Source organism: Coregonus lavaretus, assembly GCF_964263955.1.
Source record: "Coregonus lavaretus genome assembly, chromosome: 17".
NCBI lineage: Eukaryota > Metazoa > Chordata > Actinopteri > Salmoniformes > Salmonidae > Coregonus > Coregonus lavaretus.
In genome coordinates, this window is record NC_140004.1 from 10,774,539 (window position 1) to 10,791,972 (window position 17,434).

A 17,434-nucleotide genomic window follows, 5' to 3' on the forward strand; every position below is an offset into this window, starting at 1 on the left:
CAATAGGGGAGTGATTGTTAACTACAAGTGTAAAAAATGTATACATATTTGAAAAGCGAGTCAGGTAAAGAGCTTTTTTTTGTCTTAAAGGGGCAGTGTTGTATTTTGAGACATGCTTGAATAAGCTAAGTAGCGAATAGGCAGAGGGTAGCATAATTTGTCTGATTCTCTGTAATAGTGGTATGGGAATAATAATGCATTTTATTTTGTAAAGTGATTTCTTGCATCAAACAACAAAACAACATTTTCAGTCACCTCCTTGTCTGAAGGACAAGTAGATAAACAGGTTAATGTCAAGCCCTGCATGTTTTTTCCCCAAAAGTCTCATGGAATGTAGGCCTACATTGAACACCACACATTGGCTGCTACTGTAGGCTGAATGATAGAACAGCTATTTCCATGTTAAAATGTTATGGGATGCATTTTCTCCATTGTTTTTGATGGTAGGCCACTCTGGTAGGCCTACATTATGATCAAATAGCCACAGTACCCTACATGGACACTGTTAAAACTGTAACTTAAAGCGGTACAGCCTCAGTGTTCACAGTAAACGCGCGCTGGAAGCTGCACAGAATTTCCACAACGATCAAGTTTGTGCTCAGCAGACCTGAAATTTGCTCAGTGCAACAACAAAAAAATAGAGGGAACATTGGGCCTAGGGTTTCAACCCCTGATTTCAAATGTAATGATATTTAGTGATATTGAATTGTGTTTGGTTGTCAACACAACCAAATATCAACATTTGAAGGAGCTTTATCTTCTGCTTGGATAATTCCATCTGTGCCACTGACTTAGTCCTGCTTTAATTTCAGTTTGTCTACAACCAAACACAATTCAATGTCACTTGTCGACAAGTTAATAGGATATTTATTGTAATATCCTATTAACTTGTCGACAAGTTAATAAATGTAGATGAAAATGCAGAACATAGTATTTATAATGGTGACAACGTTTAGTGAAGTCCCCTATGATGTTTCCCATCAATCTTTAGAAATTACTATTATTTGTGTGTGTGTGAACACAGCTGCGGTGGAGGCGTGCGTTCTACATGGGCTTAAGCGGCGAGCAGCGGGATTCCTGCGTAGCAATAAGATAGCAGCGCTCTTCATGAAGGTGGGGAAGAGCTTCGCCCCGGCAGAGGAGCTGTGCAGGAAGGCTCAGGAGCTGGAGCAGATCATCGAGAGCAAGTGAGAGCACGCACACCTTCATATCCACACACACACATACACCACCGGATCCCTGTACAGACACAGACCATAGCACTCAAAATCAAAGAGCTGTTACTGTATAGTACTGCTAAGAAGTGCTTGTCATGATCTGTCACACATATTTATAGTTTACTGATGCAATAAATGTGTAACATACTGTAATACATGATCACTGGTAGCAAATTGCCATGGTTAACCAAAGGAAACTGCTGGGTTCCTCCCTCCCTCTCCCCTGTTTCTACATGGCAGACGGAACCAAAGCTTTCCCAACCAGGACAGCGTACGGAGACTGCCCAGGCTGCCCAGCCTCAACCCGCAGGTGGTCAGAAACCTGTGGCTCCGCACGGCCCTCATCGAGAAGGTGCTGGACAAGATCGTGCTCTACCTCGTGGAGAACAGCAGGTGAGTCGGGGGGGGGGGGGGGGGGGGGGGGGGGGGGCGTGGTCACCTGCAAGGAGGAGGAAAAGAAAATGCAGAAATTCATGGCTCACCTCCATCACATCTTTATGTTCCAGTAAATTCTACGAAAAAAAGGCCATTCTGATGGATCCGGTGGACGGACCCATTCTGGCCTCTTTGTTAGGTAACATTGTTAAGCTTTTATTCACATACATCTCATCTCAGACATTATATCAGTGTAGGTAGGGGATTTCGACTTACACAGGGCACCGATTGATGTAAGGGATTCTCCTCACATGCATCTTTTCATGCCATTGTTCTGTACTCTGGCAGTGGGGCCCTGTGCCTTGGAGTACACGAAGATGAAGACGGCTGACCACTTCTGGACAGACCCCTCAGCAGACGAGCTGGTCCAGAGACACCGCATCCACAGTGGCCACTGCAGACAGGACTCCCCCACCAAGAGGCCTGCCCTTTGTGTAAGTTTCCATCCAACTAGTCTACCAAACTCCCCCAAATAGGATTGACCATGACCACATTATCCCCTGGTATACATTGCTCTTGATTATTTAATATCTTTGTTTTGCTGACACTGGACAAAATTAGCTTAAAGGTAGCGGGGATATCAGTGACCAATCCTGTCATTGAAGTCTCCCCCAGCCTCTCTCTTTCAGTAGAAGAAAGACCTGCTGTTGTCAATGCATTAAGGAGCACAGTGCATCCCTTCGGAGAGGACAGTATTTTCACATTGTCAATGACCCCTGCAGCTAGAAACATCTCGCCACGTATCCCACTCCCATGCTCGTTGACAATGGAGAGCTACTTATTGCAGGATTGTATCCTTTGTACCCCAGAGGCAAATGTAATGGGCTTTGTCAACACAAACAAAGTGGCGAGATGGTTTCCCATTTAGTTTTTCTTCAAGCAAGCAAACGCAAGTGTAGCAACCTGACTCAAATACAGGGCTTAAAGGGTTCTTACAGAGTGGGATAAGTTCAGTCGTGGCTAATTCATTCACAGTGGATAATTATTGTGGTAAACAGTATCAAACAAACTAAATGCGCTCAATGGTGGATGAACAATATGCACAATACATACATTTTGTGCCATTGATGTGTAGGGTATCCAATCAAAAATGCATATTTTGACCAATTGGTACAATTATGTTAATTCTGTAGATAATCCTCTAAGAATGTGAATGGTCCAAACCTCATGTCTCTATCATACTCCGTTCAAAAGGTATCTGAGTTTTTACCCTTGTAGGATGGTCAAAATTAGGGTGACTAAGTTGATGGAGGCCAGAGAAAAAAAGTTGTAAAGAAATCTGTAAAATAGCATCACTCCAGCAAGGCTGGATGCTGTGCAAGAATTAAGGCTACCTGACAGGCTTACCATTGAACTCGTCATCTTTCTTCTCAAATCCGGAGGACATAAAACAGTTGGTCAGTATGAAAAATGTATGCACTCACTAACTGTAAGTCGCTCTGGATAAGAGCGTCTGCTAAAATGACTAAAAATAAAAACTATATATCGATTTTGAGACATTAAATGTAGTATTTTCATATTTTACTATACACTGTTCATGTTAAAGGGATACTTTGGGAGTTTGGCAATGAGGCCCTTTATCTACTTGCCTGGAGTCAGATGAACTCGTGGATACCATTTTTTTTATCTCTGCATGCAGTTTGAAGGAAGTTGCTAACTAGCGATAGCGCAGTTGCTAACTAGCGTTAGCGCAATGCACTAATGCTAGTTAGCATTGGCTCGCAAAACTACCTCCGACTTCCTTAATACTGGACACAGATATATAAAAATGGTATCCACAAGTTTATCTGACTCTGGGGAAGTAGATGAAGGGCCTCCTTGCCAAAATCTCAAAGTATCCATTTAATGCGAAGTTCCTGTTCCTTTTCACAAAAACACCCAGAAAACACACCCAGGTTGGCACCGTAGGGGTCCACTTTGGGCTGTAATAAAGGCCCGCCTTGGGCTACATGCACTGGGCCCGTGGGTTTTTGCTCATGGGCAAATAGTTGGCCCCTAATTGCTGTCAGCCCTTATTCAGCCCCAGGTAAGTGTGGGTAGCCCAGTACCAGCCCACAAGAAGCCCTTATGTTATTAGGCCTGCCGTCATTGGGTCCATTACGGTCCAAATTAAAGTTTGATGGCCTAGTGATGAATTCCCAAATATTACCCACATTCTACCCAAACAGCTGCAGTAAACCTGTTAATTCTGCAGGTATAAAATATCTATGTTAAGTCCCAAAAATGTAATAAACATAAATTAAATAACATGTTCAAATTCTATAGATTTTATTGTCAATATTAAATAACAGTTAAGTACCTCAGGGTCTGAATGGAGTCTTAGGTTAATATGCAGTAAATACAATACAATTAAAAGGGCAAGATTTTCTAACAATTGGATAATATAATATAATAAAATGAATATAAATATAACATAGTTTTTCAGAGAAATAACAAGCATAACATTGAGTATTTTTTATTTTTTTATTTAACAAGGCAAGTCAGTTAAGAACAAATTCTTATTTACAATGACGGCCTACACCGGCCAAACCCGGACGACGCTGGACCAATTGTGCGCTGCCCTATGGGACTCCCAATCACGGCCAGTTGTGATACAGCCTGGAATTGAACCAGGGGGTCTGTAGTGACGCCTCAAGCACTGAGATGCAGTGCCTTAGACCGCTGCGCCACTCGGGAGCCCATTTAAGTATATAAGACTTTGAATGGAGTCTTTAGCTTAAGTACAATAAAATATTAATTAAGAAAGTGTGCTTTCAAAGTGAGTTTACAACTTCAACATGCACAACATTGACGTTTCATTAACATAACATGAACATTTCCTGGTTTAAATATACAGAGACACACCACAGACAATTACAAACACATCAGCTGCTGGACAGAGTATACAGAACGTATGATTCTCATGTATACTCTGTCCAGCAGCTGTGAGAGCTGACAGACGGTTTCTCAGGCTGTGTTCACATCAGAAAAAGCTGAGGTTGACTGTGGGGCTAAAATGTAAACACAATCCCCATTTTTGAGCTTGCGTCCAGCAACCAAACGTTTAGACGTGAACCTCAAGGACTAGGCTGATACTGGGCTGTTACGTATCTGTACACAGACAGCCTCCGAGACAAAGTAGTTCCAGTGTTCTCTCTCCAGGTTTCCGCCGCTAGTCTTTCTCCTGTGTGACCTCTACTGTGTAGCAACGTCTCAGATTTTCTTGTGCTCCCCTTGCTCTCTTTCACCCGTCTTGTCTGAGTGTGTAGTTAGCTCTTCCCATTAGTCTCTCTCAGTCCGTTAGAGTGCAGGTGAGTTGGAGTGATGAAGGGCCACCTCACTGACAACTCTGCAGTGAGCGCCACACAGTCACCCACTTGAACTATACCCTCTGTTAGAGTGAGATGAGTCTCTTTTAGGGTATAGCATAGCCCAACCTGACCTCACAATCGGGTTCGTAACATAGTTAATCTATGTCCCTCAATTTCGTATCATATTTGTGTAATATTTTACAACACATGGTCAACAGATGGTGCTAAACTTGGTTTCAGAAAAACATTCCTGCACTTAAATATGAACGTGCATACGATATATACAATACTATATACACTACCGTTCAAAAGTTTGGGGACACTTAGAAATGTCCTTGTTTTCAAAAGAAAAGCAAATTTTTTTGTCCATTTTTAAAATAACATAAAATTGATCAGAAATACAGTGTAGATGTTGTAAATGGCTATTGTAGCTGGAAACGTCTGATTTCTAATGGAATATCTACATAGGCGTACAGAGGCCCATTTATCAGCAACCATCAGTCCTGTGTTCCAATGGCATGTTGTTTGCTAATCCAAGTTTATCATTTTAAAAGGCTAATTGATCATTAGAAAACCCTTTTGCAATTATGTTAGCACAGCTGAAAACTGTTGTGCTGATTAAAGAAGCAATAAAACTGGCCTTCTTGAGACTAGTTGAGTATCTGGAGCATCAGCAATTGTGGGTTCGATTACAGGCTCAAAATGGCCAGAAACAAAGAACTTTCTTCTGAAACTCTTCAGTCTATTCATGTTTTGAGAAATGAAGGTAATTCCATGCGAGAAATTGCCAAGAAACTGAAGATCTCGTACAACGCTGTGTACTACTCCCTTCACAGAACAGCGCAAATTGGCTCTAATCAGAATAGAAAGAGGAGTGGGAGGCCCCAGTGCACAACTGAGCAAGAGGACAAATACATTAGTGTCTAGTTTGAGAAACAGACGCCTCACAGGTCCTCAACTGGCAGCTTCATTAAATAGTACCCGCAAAACACCAGTCTCAATGTCAACAGTTAAGAGGGGACTCCGGGATGCTGACCTTCTAGGCAGAGTTGCAAAGAAAAAGGGTCAGGGGTCAGATATAGGATCGCCATATATCACGAGAAAGCTACGGGTGTCTAGTAGGAAGATGTGGTTTCTGCTACGATAAACTCACCCCCCACATTTAAGCAGCATGTGTCATGCTTACTATAGCCGACAAGGTTCCCATGGCAACACATTGATATTCTACATAATTACCATTTCAGGCCATAGTCGGAGAAGGAGTTGAAACCGTTGCAGTTTCAAACATTTAAATCACAGATGTCTAGGTGTTCGAAAGAATGTGAAAATGTTTGAGATTCCCCCGGATGTACCTGCAACAACCTTCCTTAGCCCCAGGTTGTGAAAGGGTATTTTGTCATTCGTGCCTTTCCAGTTGAGCTGTCTTGCCAGGGCATGACTTAACAGTGCTGCCATTGTCCTTCTTGTTGTCACTTGGACATCACAAGCTCCAATGGTCGCCAGATATGTAATCTAAAATTAAGGGAAATAAATAAAAACTAAAATGTGTAATGGAAAGAGACACTATTAGTAAGAAAGTAATTACTGTATTGAGTAGGTTTACTAAGTCTTTTCGACTTTGGTGGTCCTCAATTTTTTGTTCCAGGCGATCAAGTTCATCATAGTTTTGTAAGGGTAGGCTGATGTCGTCAGATAAAGTGGCCTCTGCTATACTTGATCGAGAGAGATCTGACACCATTCTCTCAAGTTTTGTCAGTCTGTCCTTCATTTCTTCAAGCGCATTGACCAAGTACCTATCGATACCTGACAAGAAAGCATCTAATCACAAACTTTGGCCACATGTACTCAGCGACGCTGAAAGCCCAATTGCGTTATTTTTATATAATTTCGGCTTAGCAAAGAATTTTGCAAGACTTACCTGCAGACAAAGAGTGGCTAGCAGGCAAAGGGTGGCTCGGAGGCAGCGGGTCTCTCGGCGCTAGAAGATGGCTTGGAGTCAGAGAGCGTCTCGCAGATTGGGGGCGACTCAAAATAAGTGAGTGGCTCACAGGGTTCGTAGGGTTGCTGGTAGATGGAGAGTTACTGGGAGGTGAAGGTATTGGCAAACGTATTGGTGGTGGTGGGAATGGAAGCACAGACACAACTGGACACAGGTCACTTGCACTTGGAAAAGTCTGTTGCGTTCAAGTTCTTCTGGGTCGCTTAGTAAAACCATTTTGGTCTCCGCTTCTCTAGCTTTGAATCTTGCCTTTTCATAATCAACTGTAAAAGACAAATTAATTTAATTTGGCAGCTGTTCGCAATTTGTGGGACGTACTGTACAAAAAATCTATTCACCCCTTAATATGACATTATGCTGTTCAAGACGTTATTCTTTCAGCACACCATATGGGTCAAGAATCTGGTGCTATTTACATGTTCCTATTGTATTTTTGTGGGTGACCTTACATGCAGAAAGAATTCAGAAAAAATGCCTACCTGCTGGGCCTGAAGTTGTCATCTCATATGAAATCCATGTTTCACCAGGTACTTCATGAGTCATTAAAGCTCTCTTGCGTTTGTTCGGATCGGTATAAGGTGGCCATAACATTATGGATGAGTGCTCCTGTATCTATGTATGACTAACAATCCCAACTGAATGATCAAGAAACACCACAATGTGATACTGTGCCATTAGTAAACAATGTAGATCTCTGTAGGACAATAGAAAAATAAGAGTTTGGGAAATTCAGTAAATAGGTAAAACAAAACAAAAAACGGTATACCTCTGACTATGCAGCAAGGGCGTGGCTGCCCAATCTGTGCCCATTGGGATCAAAACATATTTTCTGGTAATGTCCAATAGGTGGTGAGCTTCGTCTCTTAGTTGAAGATGGCGTGCTTTATAAATGCCAATGTCTTTTGAATCCAGGGGACTGGAGAAGAGTGACTCTAATGTCAAGAACTTCCTGAAAATAATGTACTCCTCCCCTGTGTGACTATTCCGTAGGATGTTCTGTACCAGTCCCAGGTCTCCGTTAACCATAACACAGTTGTCCCCAGTAGTGGCAATGCTGAACTGTTCAAATATAGCTTTCAGAAACTGGGTGGAGTGAGGGAATGGTTGGGCCTCTAGAGTGTTCTTTTCAGAGAATGTTTCTTGTCCTTGGTTCTCTTTTGTCTTTTTGGATGGAAACGTCCTCAAGTAATTTGGTGATTAATTTGTTTGAGAACAAATTGTGGTTTCCGGCAGACTTTCTTCAACTTTCTCAGATAGTTTTCAAAAGGAAAAGCTGACACACTATCTAAGGACCCAAACCTCCTCACATCCTCTGACAAATGAGTCAGATTATGGACATTGTAGACCAACTCTTCAATACCATACAAATTCTCAAACTCACTGAGGAAGTGTTTCATGAGGTCATCTGCATAGTCACAGTAGTAACAGCACAAGGCAGGGCAGAGCATCAAGTACATGGCAATGGAAAGACTCAAGAAGTTGCTGTAGTGGGAGGAGGAAAGGATGTCTTGCAACACGACAAGGGCCTGTGTATAATAGGAATTGGCAGAATTCGGTTGCTTCCATCTGTCTATTTCTTCCAATCCTCTTGGTTTTCTCTGAAACTCCATTGGAATGTGCTGTGTGATTGACACCAACCCCTTGAGGTGGCTCTCACTGCCCAAGATTCCAATCTACAAGAAAAATCCCATTTCATCCAAAAATACATCAACTTCCGAGTTACTCCAAGACAAACAAGGTGCATGTAGTCAAGAATGAACGTTGTGACCATGCCTATGTTCATCGGGGTAACATTAGATTGTCCTTTTATGGTGATTTTCATCTTCCTGTCTCAAACTGATCTTCTGTGCGGATTGTAGCTGTTTTATCTGGGAACGTCATATGATTCTTGACATAGACCCCTTCCTGAGTACAGCGCTCACACCCACTGTACCCATTATGGCCCTTAATGTTCTTAATGAACGATCTTGCTGGAGCATCACAAATGAAACAATATGTAAAGTGAATGATTTCCCTGCCACCTCAAAACCCTCCTGTAGTCTCCCTACCTCCTCCATAAAGTCAGACAAATATACCCCCAAATCATGTGGTTTACTCTTGCCAGAAAAAACACTCCTTCTCAAAATAGACTTTGCCTAAAATTGGTCACAACTGCAAAGAAGAGCTGTATAAGGAAAAACCATCAACATTCACTTGGAGGCCAATGGTGGTGTTGGCAATGTTGACGAGGCGGCTGGATATTGTCTTGAGATAAGACACAATGCCAAGGTGTAAATACTCGCCACCCTTAATGGTTTGAACGTTGGATTCTATTTTTGCCGTTTGTAGGACAGTACGAGCATGCTTTGGTAGATTTGGATGGAATTCCTTCAGCACACCAAGAAGATCTGAGAGGGTGTTCTGTGGTATATCATTTCTCAATGCCCACTCACATAACACCTTGCATAACTTTGCAGAATTATTATCTTCCTCTTCTTCCTCATCAAAGCTGTTACTTGTCTCATCACTATCGTCACCAACAAGATTTTCATCCAAAGAACTTAAGCAATCCAGATACACATGATTAGGCTCCTCGTGAAGATTCAATTCCGGATGAACATCTTCTAACACATTAATCATTAATATCCTCTAGTGAAGATGATGAATTGGCAAACGATTGGAGTATTCTTAATGTGCGCTTCACTGAGTGCGGGTCCAATCCCAACCGCTCAGTGGTGGCCCAGAATTTTCTTGACCGCGAGGGGCCACTGATGGCTGATTTCGGGCCATCTTAAGCCCGCACAGCCCAATCTCAGCCACAAAGGGCCCCGCTCAGTCATGTTTGCTGGGCAAGCGTATCTCTGTGAAATGTCAACGGAGCACTGAGCGTACCGCAAGCTTTTTATTTCCAAAGCCTTTTACACTTAATTCAGCTTGTGTCATGCTAATTTTGCTACTTGTCACCCGCGGAAACAACTTGGAAGACAACGACAACAAAATGTAAAATCCTAAAAAGTTTAGCTGCACCCCTCTGTCAACAGAGATCGGTGCTTATTAGCGGATGTATTAGCTTACGAATATATAAGGAAGTGAAATGTCATCACCAAAGCGGGCAGAGTGGGTGGACAGCCTATGATGTGTGAAACTAATTGGCCAATATATGGAAGCTGGATGGACGGATGGATAAATTGGAATGGGGGTAAAAACATACAAATTGTCTGTGTTTCCAGATCCAGAAGAGACATTCCAGTAGCAGCATTGATGAGCGGCCTTCCCCCTCGCCCTCAGCCCGGGACTATGTGGAGTCACTGCACCAGAACAACAGAGCCACCCTGCTGTTTGGAAAGAACAACGTGCTGGTGCAGCCGGTAAACATTTCATCCTTCTACCATCTCTAGGAGTGTTCTATGTACTGTATAAATAAGAAATGAGCATCTCTAGATATGCTCAGAGCCATATACAGTATGTAGAGAGATTGGCCATTTTGTGGTTGCTGTGCAAGATGATCTGTCAGTGTCCGGACTCCCCCATATTTATGATAGCTTTTGGAAACTCTCAAAATATTCAGTGAAAGCGAATATACCAGTTGTTAACACCACAAAATAGTAGACCCATTTGGAGAGACATTTCTAATGCCAATCTGAAAAAAAAAGTGTCAAACATTTCTTCATAGTGCACTATAGAAAACAGATCGTCAAACTAATATCCTTCTTGGTGTTACAGAGGGATGACATGGAGGCTATCCCAGGATACCTCTCTCTCCACCAGACCGCCGACATCATGACGCTGAAGTGGACGCCCAATCAGCTGATGAACGGCTCTGTGGGAGACCTGGACTATGAGCACAGGTGTGGAGAGCAATTCACTAACAATCATGTCTCTTATTTATGTACATCAAGCTGGCACAACAGAGCGATGACATGCACCACCTGTGTGTTGTAGTTATTGTCTACAGTGGATCAGTGTCACTAAATCATGCAGCGTGTCTGTCTGAGTGAGATTCAGGAGGGCTCTGTGTCCTGGGGTCAACTCTGGAGATGGGGATATGATGAGGGTTGCTTTCAGGGGCAGCAGGGGTACGGTTTTGATGGGGAAATGTTCATGCATATTTCAAAGCAACCAGTCATATTATTTTAGTGACTCTGGTTCTTAGGCCGTAATGTTGTTTGTGGCTGTATTAACCTTTTCACACGTGAGTTCCAAATATCGTGAGTTTTTTTTATTTTATGCGCGTGATGTCAGAATGCACTCACTGTTCCAAAATGTGATTGTTACACAACAGAACAGTTAACCCTTACTGCCCTCAAACCAAAGCACGCTGCCTGCTAATTATCTATAGGCTGTGTTTCAACCTGTCAATTATTTTTTAACAAGTTTTATTTTCTAACACCCGTTTGAATTGAGGTGTGTTCCGCCTCCTCATTAATTCACATAGAAGTAGCCCATTTCACTGTGGCGGACATTTTACGTTTGAGGCATTACTGAGCCGGACAAACTTCCCTCTTTGAAGAGAGCCCAAACAAACTTTTTCCTCCCTGGCACATTTTCCGTCTGACGCCTGCATTGCCTTCACTACTAATAATAACTTTGGACATGTGTGCGTTCCTATCAAATTAAGTGCCTTATTACTGTATTATTATAGTTTCTGTATATCGTGTTGTCGTTTCTACTGTAGCACACCTTATGGAGCATAATGTATTTGCTGTTTTATTCCCGTTTTCAAGTACTGGTGACAAATCATGCATTCCGATTCTTGCATAGATTGTAATGGACAGATATGATGTGTGTAAAATACTTTTTTGAAGGTTGTACTGATTATGATGAGCTAATGCTAAGCTAATTACAGCTATGTTTGCCGCCATGTTTGTTGACATCATGCAATGCAGTCTGGTTGTCACGTAGACGTCTGTCAGACCAAAGATGTTATAACAAAACGAGGTGAAGGAATGGTTCACTCGTCTTTCAAATAAACTTCCGCAAGTGAATGACGGAATTGAATGATGGTAGACGACACCCCCCCTTCAACCTGCATACTGCAAACAGACCCAACTCTTCTTGCAACCTCTTGTCTTTGGTTAACGCGAAAAAACAAACATGGCGGCGTGCACAAACTACCCATCGTTGGATAACTTTAAACTTTTAAAGTTTTACTCAATTATTTCAATCACTGGTGAGGTAACCCGTGATGTGTGAATTGTAAATAGTAATTGCTATTAGCTAATTCATATTATGGTTCTGTCAGCCGAGCGTTAGCTAAATAGGACCGCTTGTGTTAGGTCATTCCTTCCTCAGTTAGCGCTACGACTAATGTAGCCAAAATGTTCCAGTTTGGATGAGAATTGTGTTATACTGTCGCTACTTCTGTGAATGTCTGAACATTGCATCCAAAAATAAACTGCTCACATTGAGGACATAACGTTGTAAAGACTGTTTGTGCAAAATGTTTCTGTGCAAAAACAGTGTGGCCAGCTCAAACGCTGACTGTTGCGTCAATCATAACTGGACGTTCTAAATAAGTGTTCTAATCACACCGGTTTGAGCGTACGCTGCAGCGACCACTGTAGAATGATCACATCTGTGTGTTCGTACGTGTTATAGGGCATGTAAAACACATCTGGTTCTTAGCCACTCATTCTCAATGTACAATAAAATGCCCCTCCAAATCAAATCAAATATTTGTCACAAGCGCCAAATACAACAGGTGTAGACCTTACAGTGAAATGCTTACTTACAAGCCCTTAACCAACAATGCAGTTTTAAGAAAGAATACCAAAAAAAATTACACAAATAAATACAATAAAAAATTATACGAAATGAAATGAACAAATAATTAAAGAGCAGCAGTAAAAATAACAACCGCGAGGCTACATACAGGGGGTACTGGTAACGAGTCAATGTGCCAATGTGCAGGGGCACCGGTTAGTCGAGGTAATTTGGGTAATATGTACAGTGAGGGGGGAAAAGTATTTGATCCCCTGCTGATTTTGTACGTTTGCCCACTGACAAAGAAATGATCAGTCTATCATTTTAATGGTAGGTTTATTTGAACAGTGTGAGACAGAATAACAACAAAAAAATCCAGAAAAACGTATGTCAAAAATGTTATGAATTGATTTGCATTTTAATGAGGGAAATAAGTATTTGACCCCTCTGCAAAACATGACTTAGTACTTGGTGGCAAAACCCTTGTTGGCAATCAGAGGTCAGAAGTTTCTTGTAGTTGGCCACCAGGTTTGCACACATCTCAGGAGGGATTTTGTCCCACTCCTCTTTGCAAATCTTCTCCAAGTCATTAAGGTTTCGAGGCTGACGTTTGGCAACTCGAACCTTCAGCTCCCTCCACAGATTTTCTATGGGATTAAGGTCTGGAGACTGGATAGGCCACTCCAGGACCTTAATGTGCTTCTTCTTGAGCCACTCCTTTGTTGCCTTGGCCGTGTGTTTTGGGTCATTGTCATGCTGGAATACCCATCCATGACCCATTTTCAATGCCCTGGCTGAGGGAAGGAGGTTCTCACCCAAGATTTGACGGTACATGGCCCCGTCCATCGTCACTTTGATGCAGTGAAGTTGTCCTGTTCCTTAGCAGAAAAACACCCCCAAAGCATAGTGTTTCCACCTCCATATTTGACGGTGGGGATGGTGTTCTTGGGGGTCATAGGCAGCATTCCTCCTCCTAACACAGCGAGTTGAGTTGATGCCAAAGAGCTCCATTTTGGTCTCATCTGACCACAACACTTACCCAGTTCTCCTCTGAATCTTTCAGATGTTCATTGGCAAACTTCAGACGACCCTGTATATGTGCTTTCTTGAGCAGGGGGACCTTGCGGGCGCTGCAGGATTTCAGTCCTTCACGGCGTAGTGTGTTACCAATTGTTTTCTTGGTGACTATGGTGCCAGCTGCCTTGAGATCATTGACAAGATCCTCCCGTGTAGTTCTGGGCTGATTCCTCACCGTTCTCATGATCATTGCAACTCCACGAGGTGAGATCTTGCATGGAGCCCCAGGCCGAGGGAGATTGACAGTTCTTTTGTGTTTCTTCCATTTGCGAATAATCGCACCAACTGTTGTCATCTTCTCACCAAGCTGCTTGGCGATGGTCTTGTAGCCCATTCCAGCCTTGTGTAGGTCTACAATCTTGTCCCTGACATCCTTGGAGAGCTCTTTGGTCTTGGCCATGGTGGAGAGTTTGGAATCTGATTGATTGATTGCTTCTGTGGACAGGTGTCTTTTATACAGGTAACAAGCAGAGATTAGGAGCACTCCCTTTAAGAGTGTGCTCCTAATCTCAGCTCGTTACCTGTATAAAAGACACCTGGGAGCCAGAAATCTTTCTGATTGAGAGGGCGTCAAATACTTATTTCCCTCAATAAAATGCCTCTCACTGTTCAAATAAACCTACCATTAAAATTATAGACTGATCATTTCTTTGTCAGTGGGCAAACATACAAAATCAGCAGGGGATCAAATACTATTTTCCGTCACTGTACTTGTAGGTAGAGTTATTAATGTGACTATGCATAGATAATAAACAGAGAGTAGCAGCAGCGTAAAAGAGGGGGGGCAATGCAAATAGTCTGGGTAACCATTTGATTAGATGTTCAGGAGTCTTATGGCTTGGGGGTAGAAGCTGTTAAGAAGCCTCTTGGATCTAGACTTGGCGCTCCTGTACCGCTTGCCGTGCGGTAGCAGAGAACAGTCTATGACTAGGATGGCTGGAGTCTTAGACAATTTTTAGGGCCTTCCTCTGACACCATCTGGTATAGAGGTCCTGGATGGCAGGAAGCTTGGCCCCAGTGATGTACTGGGCCGTATGCACTACCCTCTGTAGTGCCTTGCAGTCGGAGGCCAAGCAGTTGCCATACCAGGCAGTGATGCAACCAGTCAGGATGCTCTCGATGGTGCAGATGTAGAACTTTTTGAGGATCTGAGGACCCATGCCAAATCTTTTCAGTCTCCTTAGGGGGAATAGGTTTTGTCGTGCCCTCTTCACGACTGTCTTGGTGTGCTTGGACAATGTTAGTTTGTTGGTGATGTGGACACCAAGGAACTTGAAGCTCTCAACATGCTCTACTACAGCCCCGTCGATGAGAATGGGGGCGTGCTCGTTCCTCATTTTTTTCCTGTAGTCCACAATCATCTCATTTGTCTTGATCACGTTGAGGGAGGGGTTGTTGTCCCGGCACCACATGGCCAGGTCTCTGACCTCCTCCCTATAGGCTGTCTCGTCGTTGTCGGTGATCAGGCCTACCACTGTTGTGTCATCGGCAAACTTAATGATGGTGTTGGAGTCGTGCCTGGCCATGTAGTCATGAGTGAATAGGGAGTACATGAGGGGACTGAGCACGCACCCCTGAGGGGCCCCCGTGTTGAGGATCAGCGTGGCAGATGTGTTGTTACCTACCCTTACCACCTGGGGGCGGCCCGTCAGGAAGTCCAGGATCCAGTTGCAGAGGGAGGTGTTTAGTCCCAGGGTCATTAGCTTAGTGATGAGCTTTGAGGGCACTTTGGTGTTGAACGCTGAGCTGTAGTCAATGAATAGCATTCTCACATAGGTGTTCCTTTTGTCCAGGTGTGAAAGGGCAGTGTGGAGCGCAATAGAGATTGCGTCATCGGTGGATCTGTTGGGGCGGTATGCAAATTGGAGTTGGTCTATGGTTTTGGGATAATGGTGTTGATGTGAGCCATGACCAGCCTTTCAAAGCACTTCATGGCTTCAGACGTGAGTGCTATGGGTCGGTAGTCACTTAGCCAGGTTACCTTAGTGTTCTTGGGCACAGGGACTATGGTGGTCTGCTTGAAACATGTTGGTATTACAGACTCAGACAGGGAGAGGTTGAAAATGTCAGTGCTCGGAGTACACGTCCTGGTAGTCCATCTGGCCCTGCGGCCTTGTGAATGTTGACCTGTTTAAAGGTCTTACTCACATCGACTACGGAGAGTATGATCACACAGTCGTCCTGAACAGCTGATGCTCTCATGCATGTTTCAGTGTTACTTGCCTCGAAGCAAGCATAGAAGTAATTTAGCTCGTCTGGTAGGCTCGTGTCACTGGGCAGCCGCGGCTGTGCTTCCCTTTTGTAGTCTGTAATAGTTTGCAAGCCCTGCCAAATTCGACGAGCGTCGGAGCCTGTTTAGTACGATTCTATCTTAGTCCTGAATTGACGCTTTGCCTGTTTGATGGTTCGTCGGAGGGCATAGCGGGATTTCTTATAAGCTTCCGGGTTAGAGTCCCGCTCCTTGAAGTGGCAGCTCTACCCTTTAGCTCAGTGCGGATGTTGCCTGTAATCCATGGCTTCTGGTTGGGGTATGTACGTACGGTCACTGTGGGGACGACGTCATCAATGCACTTATTGATGAAGCCAGTGACTGATGTGGTGTACTCCTCAATGCCATCGTAAGAATCTCTGAACATATTCCAGTCTGTGCTAGCAAAACAGTCCTGTAGCTTAGCATCTGCTTCATCTGACCACTTTTTTATTGACCGAGTCACTGGTGCTTCCTGCTTTAGTTTTTGCTTCTATGCAGGAATCAGGAGGATAGAATTATGGTCAGATTTGCCAAATGGAGGGCGAGGGAGAGCTTTGTACGCGTCTCTGTGTGTGGAGTAAAGGTCGTCTAGAGTTTTTTTTTTTCCCCCTCTGGTTGCACATTTAACATGCTGGTAGAAATTAGGTAAAACTTATTTAAGTTTCCCTGCATTAAAGTCCCTGGCCACTAGGAGCGCCACCTCTGGATGAGCGTTTTCCTGTTTGCTTATGGCTGTATACAGTTCATTGAGTGTGGTCTTAGTGCCAGCATCGGTTTCACTCCACCTACTTATGCAAAATACTGAACCCCAACTTAAATCGTTTCTACATTCAGTAACACCAATCCTATTCAGAGTTCTACACACACCAAGAGCGATACAACACACATATCCCTTTGGCCAACTTTGTTGTTTAGCTCAGTGTGACAAGGTGAGTGACATCTCAATAACCCCGGCTTTGATTCCATCTCTTTCAGTGTGTACTGGGATTACGCTATGACCATCCGTCTGGAGGAGATTGTTTATTTGCACTGTCATCAGCAGGGTAGGTTCACAAGCAGAGGCTAGTGGAGGTAGACATTCAGAGCACAGGCTCATTGTAATGTCTGGAATGTAATTGCTGTGTCTTTTATGGAGCTAGTCTGCTAGCTACTGATATCAACAACAGCTAGTTCTGGTTCATTTATAGAGTTGTTCATATCCTTACAATGGATAATCAATTTGCACAGTTTTTTCATTATGATTTTACCATCAAAACTGTAATAATAGGTTTAAAAGGTCCATAAAAGGTATAATATTGTCTCTGCAGTGGACAGCGGGGGCACGGTGGTGCTGGTGAGCCAGGACGGCATCCAGAGACCCCCGCTGCACTTCCCCAGAGGGGGGCATCTGCTCCAGTTCCTCTCCTGCCTGGAGAACGGCCTCTTGCCCCATGGCCAGCTGGATCCTCCGCTCTGGTCCCAGAGAGGAAAGGTCAGCCCTGGA

General features: G+C 43.5%; 1 protein-coding gene across 1 annotated transcript in view; it reads left to right on the plus strand.

Moving 5' to 3' along the window:
• LOC311144919 (small G protein signaling modulator 1-like) overlaps positions 1 to 17,434 on the plus strand; it is a 90,840-nt gene that overhangs the window by 38,610 nt on the left and 34,796 nt on the right. The window contains exons 4-11 of the mRNA XM_084181098.1: positions 1,025 to 1,187; positions 1,458 to 1,610; positions 1,724 to 1,791; positions 1,941 to 2,086; positions 10,151 to 10,288; positions 10,644 to 10,768; positions 16,927 to 16,994; positions 17,259 to 17,422. Coding sequence (XP_084037224.1) covers positions 1,025 to 1,187; positions 1,458 to 1,610; positions 1,724 to 1,791; positions 1,941 to 2,086; positions 10,151 to 10,288; positions 10,644 to 10,768; positions 16,927 to 16,994; positions 17,259 to 17,422 — 1,025 coding nt within the window. The remainder of the gene's footprint in view (positions 1 to 1,024; positions 1,188 to 1,457; positions 1,611 to 1,723; positions 1,792 to 1,940; positions 2,087 to 10,150; positions 10,289 to 10,643; positions 10,769 to 16,926; positions 16,995 to 17,258; positions 17,423 to 17,434) is intronic.